We start from the raw sequence: 10,055 nt of genomic DNA on the forward strand, positions 1-10,055 counted from the left end.
GGAAATTAAAGTTGGGGAGGCTTCTGCTGGGGGTAGCAGAGCTTTAAATGTTTTTTGAAAATATTTGTGGATCCCCCCCCCACCGCCATGCCATCGACTTCCTTCTTCAGAACCGGGTTGCGCTGTAATGTTGCACGTGGAGGCCGGCTACGGCTCAAGTGGTGGTTTTACAACAGCCCTGCAGCCCCACGATGCCGAGAGGAGTCTCACACAACACCCTTGCCATGGGATCCACCGCCATACTTCATGCCAAAGAGCGCTTGGGTCTCCCATCCCCAAATACCCCAGGTAAATCTATTTTTTTATCCATACCAAGTAAGTCTTATCATCAATCTTTTTTTTTTCTTTTTCATTTGGGGTGGGAAGAAAATGAAACAAAAAAATGAACCCGGAAACTGCCTCTGACACCTTCTGCCTGTTAGGTCTATATTGTCTGAAGTCTATGGGAGAGGAGCGCGTGTAGCTGCTCTCGCGAGATGACGCGGCTTCCGCCTCCAAATCCAAACCCCTCCCCCCGCATCGCTTTGGCGCGTTTTCTGCTCGGCGGGAGCTGAGAGCCGGTTTCTGAGGGAAGTTGTCCCTGAGGTAAGCGAAGCCATTCCGTTGGTATTGTCCGGTAGGGAGGGGGCTTCCTCTCCTCGGAGGGTTTGCGTGGAGGCGGCCCGAGGCCCAGGTTGGCTGGACTAGGAAGAGGAGCGGCGGCGGCGGCGGTTCCCCTTCACCTGCCCTTCACGGGGACCTGGGCGAGACCTAGAAAAGGGCTTCCCAAATCATGGTCAAGGGGATGAAGGAGCAGCTTTTCCCCTCTGAGGGAAGGTTGCAGCTTTCAGAAGGAAGGAGGGTAAGAGACGACATGAAATCACTCGAGGTGGGAGGAAAGCGGAAAGGAATACTGTAATAATAATAATAATAATAATAATAGTTATTATTTATACCCCGCCCATCTGGCTGGGTTTCCCCACCACTCTGGGCGGCTTCCAGCAAAATATTAAAATACAATAAAACATCAGATATTAAAAGCTTCATTAAACAGGGGAAAGAGACTCCCCCCCCCCAAACCCTCTAAAGCTCAGGGACATCCCATAAAGTTGAGTGTTAGAAGATTCAGGGCAGATTTTTAAAAAGGAAATCCCATCACGCAGCGCTGTAGAACCCCCTCCCACAGGATGTTTTTTAATGGCCACCAGCTTGGGACGGTTTTAAAAGAGGATAGAGTAAATTCATGGAGGAGAGGGGCTATCCATGGCTGTGAGCGAGGAGGGTTATTTTATTTATTGCCTGCCTTTTGCCCTAAGGTCCCAGGGTGGGTTACAACAGTATTAAAAGCCGTATTTATAACAAACTTGGATGGTTATGCTCTGCCTTCACAGTTGGAGGCGATGATGCTTTTGGATACCAGTTGCTGGAAACCCGAGAGGGTGGAGAGCCATCTTGCTCTCAAATACTAAGTGGACACCCAGAGTCTATTCAACCTGCTGGGAAAGCTCTCTTCAGAACGGAAAAACAAACCACATCTTCAGTTGTTTCTGCAAAGTGAAGATAGTGTGGTATCTCAACAGGAAAACTGTTCCAATGAACAGGGACGGCCACACTGAAAGCCCTGCTTGGAGTTACTGTGGAGCGGGGTTTCTGAGATCTTTGGGACCTTTTATTTATTTATTTTATTTTACAATGTGTAATAAAAACCTCTGAAGCCCGGTTGCTGGGTTTCCAAGTGGGGAGAGTGCTGTCGCACTCTGGTCCTGCCTTGGGGCTTCTGGTTGGCCACTGTAGGAACAGGATGCTGGATTAGATGGGCTTTTCACTTGATTCAGCAGGGCTTTTATTAAGTTCAGCCAGAATGATCAAGGGGGCTGGAGCACCTTCCCTATGAGGAAAGGTTACAGTGCAGTGTTCTTAGGAATATGAGGTGATAATGAATGAATGAAAGCTGTGTTGCTCTATACTTGATTCCGAGACAGGCTTGTCATTTTCTAACATATAAAACTTATAACCTATAACTTTTATAATCTGTCTTTTTTGTTGTTGTTACCTCACATCATCTGCTCTTTGTCTGAACGTTATCCATGACTACTTTACTTCTTTATCCCTTGTTCATCTTTTAACCAAAATTTTACAATTTTGCATTGCTACTTTTCCAGGATAGAGTGCTTTGGATCGCAAGATGATAGATCCAATAGATGGCAATTTGTTTGATCTTCCTGATTATGAACAAATCCAGGATGAGACGTTTCTACCTCTACCACCTCCAGACTCTCCAGGAGGAGATGTTGAAGGCAACTTAGTGAATGGAGGTGACTGTTCACTTGAACTAAATGCTCACATTTTGAACCCTGATAGCACAGTCTATGCACGTTTATTTGGATGTAAATCCCACTGTGTTCAGGGTTTTACTCTGAGGTAAGTGTGCATAGCTTTGTGCCCTGAATCCATGAAACTACATTTGCTTCTAATACTAGACTTTATGAGGAGAACTTATTTTATGCACATAGTAGGTTTTTTAAAAAAACAACAATAACCCCTATTTAAATTCTATCTGGTGTTTTTGTCTTTTTTTAAAAAAGACTGATTGAAAGTTACTTTGCACACTTATTCCTTAAGGTGGTTTAGCTTTGACACAACAAGCTGTAATATGTAGCATGTGGACTATAGCCTCAGGGTTCTCCCTAGGCCATGCCCCCTCTCCCAAAGTCATGCCCCTTGCCTGCTTTGCTCCAAAGTACTCATTGGGTGCTTTTACCTCTCTGGAATGTGCCCTTGAACTGTAACAGCCACTTATTTGCCAGGATGGGGTCTGGCGTGGCAGGAATGTAACCCACCATTCAAAGGTAAGACTCCTAACTTGCCCCTCCCAATTTGTGTTTTGGATTTGCCACTACTGTCATGTATCCCTGGAGGTTTGCCCATGAGGGAATGTGGCCTTGAGGCTGAAGGTTTCCTATCCCTGTTTAGCAGCAGGGGGATAAGACACCAAATTTAAGACAGCGTTGCATGAATAAATACCTTTCCTGGAATATGCCTGTGTGACTGTTACAGCATTCATATATGGCATATAAAAATATATGGGAATGTTTATTACTATGGATGTTTCACTCAGGAAATCTAATCACATTCTCAGTTTTAGCATATGTTGTTTTTCATTTTTCAGAATCAGAAGAAAACAAATTGTCACAAGCCAAGGATTCTTCTAGGACTACAAGGCGATCTGTTAAAAGGCCAGTGCCTAAACTAGATGCTGACAGGTATTTAGAAAAAATTTCCTAACCCTATGTGTGCCTCTATTTACTCTGTTGCATATTATTGCTCTTAATCCTTTTAATTGATGCCAAACTTCTAGAATTTGGATCTTTGAGATGCATCCCAATATACATAAGAGTTTTTACCTTTTGTTGACCTGTATGGTTACTGGAGTGGAACTTCCCTAGAGTGGAACTTTGGTTGCTGAGTCCCACCATCCATTGCTATTGTCCTTACAGATCCTCTTTCGCACAGAGGTCCAGTTGGCTAGGACATGGGACAGTGTCCTTTCAGTTACAGTGTCCAGGTCATGGAACTCTATTTTCAGGACCCCAGGGTGGGTTCCAACCATAAATACATAGTCCCTTCTTTACTGGCACTTCAACATGCTGCCAAAACCTTTTTGTCCCACCATAGCTTTGGTTTGGTTTGGTTTCCCATTGTCTCTTCAGTGACTTTAGTATCTGGCTTCTGGCATTTAGCCCCAATTTTAGGAAATTTATATTATGTTAGTCATGTGAGCCATCTTATGACGACTGTTGTGAGGGGCCCAAAGGCAGGACATATGAATATTTAAATAAATGAATAAATTGGTGATTTTGTAGATCAGCCTAGGCAATGGGTTGTGCTATACCTTTGCCATTGTTGTGTTGCAGTGTCACATCATTTGCTTGGCAGTGAGTGAGGAGAATAAAATGGAACTGAGCAGAAAACATTTGGAGACTTGCTTAGTCAAGGGCCCTCTTCCCAACACAGTACTCAAATGGGTGTCAAAACCCATCCAAATAATGGCTTGGCAACTCTATTTGTAAATGGTTTGTTTTAAGGAGGTTCAATTCAGTTTTGTTGGCTTAAGAAATATGTATATACTATTGTATATATGTGTGTTTGTGTAGGTATATGTATATATGTATTGTAGATTCTGCTGGAACAAATTGTCTATGGCATGGATAGCCAATATCATGCCATAGTCCAGACTACAGCTCCCATCACCCCTGACTATTGGCCGTACTGACTCGAGCTGAAGGGAATTGTAGTACAAGAACACTATGTTGGCTATTCCTGGAGAGTTTGATAGCATTTTGATACCTCTTCAGAACTGGAAACATTTTCTTACATGAAAATTATGTGTATCATCAAAACCCATAACAGACTGTATACCATGCCTCTTGTACACATTGGCATCGTATTTCAGAGTTTTGGGTGGAATACCTGTTATTGAAAAAGAAAATTTCAAGTAACTGGAGACACTTCTAACATTCACAGGTTAGTTTCAGAGCGAGGACTTCCAGCTTTGCGGAATATGTTTGATAATGTAAAATTCAAAGGTAAAGGTTATGAGGTAAGCAATGCTGAGAAGTCTTCTCTTGATTTTTGTGGCCATTGCATGCATATTATGTATTCTGGGATATAAGCTGTGTGGAACATACGAACATGAAGTTTTTCAGCAAAGGATTAGATTAAACGTAGGGATTCTAATACTAACATGTTTAGTTTTGTTGATCAGTTGTGAATTGCCACTCTGTCATGATGATGATGGCACAAAATTGACTATTTTGGGTAATTTACGTTTAACATTAGCCTTCCTTAATAGTATAAGGGAAGCCAAAGCAAGGAGAAAGATTTGCCTCATTGTTGAAAAGATTGCTATGTAGGCTCACTTAACTAATTCATCAAAACATACCCTTTCCAGACAAGATACTATTTTACAATATCTTAAAAGACTGGAGGGGAGAAGCAATGCAAGTACAATTAAAAACCAGTAGGAATATTTAAAGTGATGGATATGCCATCTCCAGTCTTCAACCACAAATCCACACCTGAATGGACCATCTCAGTTGGTGGAGCTCCTGTTCTTAAACCTCTGGAGACACAAGACTGAGGAACAGTGGTCTACACTGGCTCGCAGTGGCTCTCCAGGATTTTAGACAGGGAACAGTCCCTGCCTTAACCTGGAGATGTAGGTGTTTGGGATTTTTTTTGCGTGCAGAACAAATGCTCTATAACTGAGCCACAGCAACTCCCGAAGCATCTTCAAGAAAGGGCCTTTAATCTGTTGTGGTTTTTTTTAGCTAATAACAATTACTTTTGTCAGTTGGATACACTTTTGCACCCCAAATGTACAACTTCAGTATTTAAGGCTTTGTAAAATAAATCTTCAAATACTTTCTCAATGTGAGCATGCCCAATGTTTAAACTTTATCTTGTTCTTTATGTTCAGGAAGCAGACCTGAAGGCGCTTGTGAGGCATATGGAGCACTGGGCTCACAGGCTATTCCCTAAACTTCCATTTGAGGATTTTGTTGACAAAGTAGAGAGTTTAGGAGGTAAACAACCAGTCCAGGTGAGTGTCAACCGATCTGAGTAAAAGTAATGCTTAACTGAAAGCAACAAATACAACTCGGATCTGTAACATATGGCACATTTTCTCATTCTAGGCATGCTTGAAGCGAATTAGACTTGACCTGCCCATGTTGCATGAAGAATTCACAAGTAATGAAGGCATGTATGCATTGAAAATGCTAGCACTGCATCCTTTTCTCTTTTGATGGTCAGACATTTAGGTGCTACTGAGAACTGACAGCAAAATTGATGTCCCTTAGGACTGAGCTGACAAGTATTGCATGGTCTCATTTTAAAAACTTGAATCCATGTGTCTGCTGCTAAAATGACAATGCCATAGTGCATCGCAGGAAGTCTTTAACAGTTGAGGGATAACTTGTTGGTATTGAGTGCTCCTGAACTTGCATTTTTGCTTAAAGACGTAAGAAGTGCCTTTCTAGATCTAAAGAGCTACCTAATCAAGCACTCTGTGCAGCAGATTCCAGTAGCAGGTCCGAGATGCACTGGAAATTAGCTAGAGAACTACTATGTACTTTCAGCCCCTCCCTATAACAATGTATTTAATGTCCGTTCCATAAGTTTGTGTATTTGTTGGGATCCATCTGCAGTCCAAACACTGGATTGCACATTGTGCTTAGGACACAATAAGTTCTGTTTCCAGAATACAGGATTTAATCTGAACAGTCTCCTTAAGTGATGTGCATTTTGCTAAGCCCTTTGATTATACATTAATTGTAAACTTTTGTGGTGTCTTGGGAAGCTTGGACTCAGAGAGAGAGGAGCTAGGTAGAAATTTTGGCAATTGCTGCAACAGTGCTGAAGTTTAATGACAATCTTTCCTAAAAGATTAGCAGAAAGGTCACTACTGCCACTGACTTGACTTTAAAAGTGTAAACCAATTAATATGCTGTTTTGTTTTCCTCTCCTGGGATATCAGAACAATTAGATAATTGTGGATGCAATGAATATTGGCTGCATTTGTTAGCTATACAATGCAGCCCTAGGCAGCCACATATATTAACAAAATGGATCCTGCCGACAGCCTCTGTCCAGTTATCAGATTTCTGTGCGATGGTTCCATACATATATGTTGAGTGACAGACAACAGAGTTTTGGTTTAAGGAAAGGTGAATGACATTTTGTTTCAGGAATTAGATAATGTTTCGATTTTGACTGCTTTCTAATTAATAAGACAGGAATGAACACTTCTGCATTATTGGACAAGTAGCTTTCCTTCTATAATTTGCTACACTATTGAATGAGGGAATATTATTGTAGTTCCAGCAATATGATGATAAATCTGGTATACTTTTTAAAAAGCAGCCTAGCCTAGTGTAGATTTTGCCTGGAAACTTCTGATAGCCTTTTTCCATTCCATGTAGGTGAGGATGGGGGAAGCAATGGACCTAATCCAGTCACTGAAGAATTAGATTTATTTTCTGAAATCCAAAATGCAAGAGAAGACTTTGGTATGCCCCCAAATAGCACACTAACAGAGGAGCAGCTGCAGAGAATTGAAAGGAACAGACAAATAGCCATGGAAAGAAGACAAGCAAAAACACAGTTCAACAGTCAGTCACAAGAAGGTAAATTCTAAAGTATGAATAGAGACTATTCATGGTGATACTTTGAGATAATTGAATTCAAAAATCCTGCTAAAAATCAGCATCTGGTTCTGTTTTGACAATTGCAAATATAAAAATTGAGGTTTCTTTAAATTTGTTTGTAAATGATTTCTTCCCCTTCAAAACAGTTTCCCTCTCAATAGGTGAGCTGTGGTGTGCACCGTTCAAGGGAATCACATCTACATGGGGGTTAGGTTCCAAAGCCAGTGCATTAGGCAAAATTCATGTATAGTCCAATTTACCTTAAATTACCTCTGGCTTCAAGGCATCACCGCTTATCTGAGGAGTCTCCTTTAGTCCCTGTGCTTTTCCTGAGGAGCTGGATCAGTGGAGGAGGAAGAGGGGCTTTCCAGCCTTCTCCATGCTTGTTGCTGGCCAGCAGGACTGCCTTTCCTCAAATGGCGGGGGGGGGGGGGCAGGCAGAAAGAGAAAAAAGCTGGAACAAATCTTTATACAGTTGCAGATGGGGTTCTAGTAGCAGCTTTTGCAGGAGCTTGCTGCCGATCATCTATAATTGAATTTGTGGTGTGTGGGTGTGTGGGTGTGTGTGGGTGTGTGTGGGTGTGGGTGTGTGGGTGTGTGTGATGCGATTCCATTATACTTTCAGATTAGCAGGAAGTTCATGTGATGACTGGTTTATTGCTAGTTCTATATATGCACTGCCCTTTTACACTAAAACCTGCCAACTTGACATAAACAGGGAAATTAAATCAAACAGCTGGTCTTTGTCTTCACCTGAACAAGATTCAGGTTACCTTGTTACTAGGTGGATGAGCTACCAAGGATTGCCACAAGAGTGGAATAGTTATTAGCAGGAATTTTTCTTCTTCACCCCCCTACCTTCAACTTAGTAGTGAGATTTATTGTGGTGGAGATTCACCAAGTGGCCTAAACCACGTTTCTTCATGACGGTGTACCACACTATGACAAAACCAAAGAGAACGAGAGTTTATGTAGGAACAAATGTCACAATTTGTTCTTTCCATACATTTGATGACTGAACTAGAGTGTCTTCGTCTCTATTACAATATTCTGTGCAAAGCTAGCAGCCAGAACATTCCTCTCCTTGCATTTTGAATTCATGTTTTTCAGTTTTAAATTTAACTATTTCCTTCAACTTGACCCCTGCCTTGTGATAATTGCTTCATTTTTCTTACTAATAAAAGTTTGGTTTAAAGAAATTGATTGCTTCTCTCACCTCATAAAACTTCAAGTTATTGACTGGGCTAGGGAGTATGAGCCTAAGCAATTACATTAGAGGAAATGAGTTAATGCAAGAATGGTGACAGCCAATATTTTTTTGTTTCTAATAGAACTGCAAGTGACCCAGGCAGATTAAGAATGTAGCATCGTTGTGGCTCAGGAACAAGATGACTTGCCTGTGGTGGAAGGAGGAAATGTACCTTTTCAGACTATTGAGAAGAAGGAAATTGGAAGTATAGAAAATAAATGACCTTTAACTTTTGTATCAAGTGACCAAGGACCAACATCTTGAATTTTACGTCACATATTCCTGTTATTTCTTCCTCTTGAAAGTGGTTTTTTAATGATTTTTTTCTACTGGAACAACTGATCATTCTTCCCAGTTCCACTGGTCTCACATGTAAAGATGAGCCAAACCATGGCTAGGCATGAATGAGCAAGTGTGCTGGTAAGAGGTGGAAACTGTGGCTGCTTGACTCCACCCCTGTAGTGCTATCCATGGTTTGTCTTAAGGTTCTGTGCAAATCTAGATTTGTGGTTTGTCTTCTCCAATCAAACCATGAGCAGTAAGCTAAGAACAAGCTTTAGTTACAGCTTGTGGCTTGTTTCTAGTGAGACATACAAGTCTAGGCTCAAATGGGTTAGTGCTGTAGCAGGACTCAGGGAGGAGTAAAGTGGCTGTGATTTTCACTCTGTGCCACTATGCTTGCTTGCTCACGCTAAGCTATAGTTTGGCTTCATGTTGCATGCTAACTTGGCCTTTCAGTGAGAGTTCTGTAATTCAGATTTTTTATTTTCTTTATCCACCACTTTGGAAATGGTGTTTCTCAGTTTAAAGTGAGACGAGTTGAAGCTTGAATTAAAAGTAATGGCTGCTAATCCTTCAATGAGAAAGCACCATTCTCACAGTAGATGTTATAAAATGTTACATATAGAAAGCGGACCAAAGCAATGATAGTTCTGCCATTAAAATCTTTTATAACTTTCACATTGTGAAATACTTGTGCTATGTGTCCATATTTTACACTGGAAATGAAGATGTTGGAAATCTGCTGTGAAGCAGGAGATTTTGGTCTGCTACCAGAAGCAGCAACTAATATACTGCATAGGTAAATATTGTATAGGTTGATCTCGTAGAACAGAGGTAATGTTCAGTGGCATAGCATGCAAATTAGGGGGTATCTATGTGCAAGCTTTTAGACATGCTACTTATAAAAGTAGTGCTCATTAAAGGAGCATAGTTTGGGATATCTGGAAGGTTACTTTGCAGTGTAACAAAATGGCACGATCCAGTGTTAGAATGAGAGCCGAGTTGATTCAGATAAGCCTTTCCTGCCACCTCATCCCATCCTGAATTCCTGCACGTAGCTTAAGATGGTTTCCACATGGCAGGTAGGAAACCCTAGTCTGAACTGAGAGGCTGAAGAAAGAAAAATACAAAATCTCAACTAAACTAAGTTCTTATATGCTTCATTGCTAAAGTTGTTACTCAAGAGTTTTGATAATGGTTTCGTAATTCGGAGGTACATTTGAGTACAACTCAGTGGTGGTGAAAACAAAAAACAACCCAAATGCTAAGCGCTTAACATTCTTTTGCTGTATAGTCACTTCCATTATCAGAGAGTAAAATTTTAAAGAGCTACTTGG

At 41.2% G+C, this 10,055-nt stretch overlaps 1 protein-coding gene across 2 annotated transcripts; it reads left to right on the forward strand.

The window, feature by feature from the left end:
• Positions 1-426: 426 nt before the first annotated feature.
• On the forward strand, positions 427-9,396 carry TIPIN (TIMELESS interacting protein). 2 transcript variants are annotated; one of them, XM_080982251.1, is made up of 8 exons: positions 427-585; positions 2,142-2,294; positions 3,149-3,242; positions 4,504-4,579; positions 5,459-5,581; positions 5,676-5,739; positions 6,963-7,166; positions 8,519-9,396. In XM_080982251.1, exons 2-8 carry the CDS (start codon positions 2,165-2,167, stop codon positions 8,542-8,544), a joined length of 717 nt encoding a protein of 238 aa, XP_080838377.1. In that variant the 5' UTR covers positions 427-585; positions 2,142-2,164; the 3' UTR covers positions 8,545-9,396. The 2 variants fall into 2 exon arrangements, with proteins under 2 accessions (XP_080838377.1, XP_080838378.1); XM_080982252.1 differs by lacking the exon at positions 427-585 and adding an exon at positions 604-841.
• Positions 9,397-10,055: the final 659 nt, after the last annotated feature.

This window comes from Podarcis pityusensis (assembly GCF_964106645.2).
Source record: "Podarcis pityusensis genome assembly, chromosome: 14".
Classification (NCBI taxonomy): Eukaryota; Metazoa; Chordata; class Lepidosauria; order Squamata; family Lacertidae; genus Podarcis; species Podarcis pityusensis.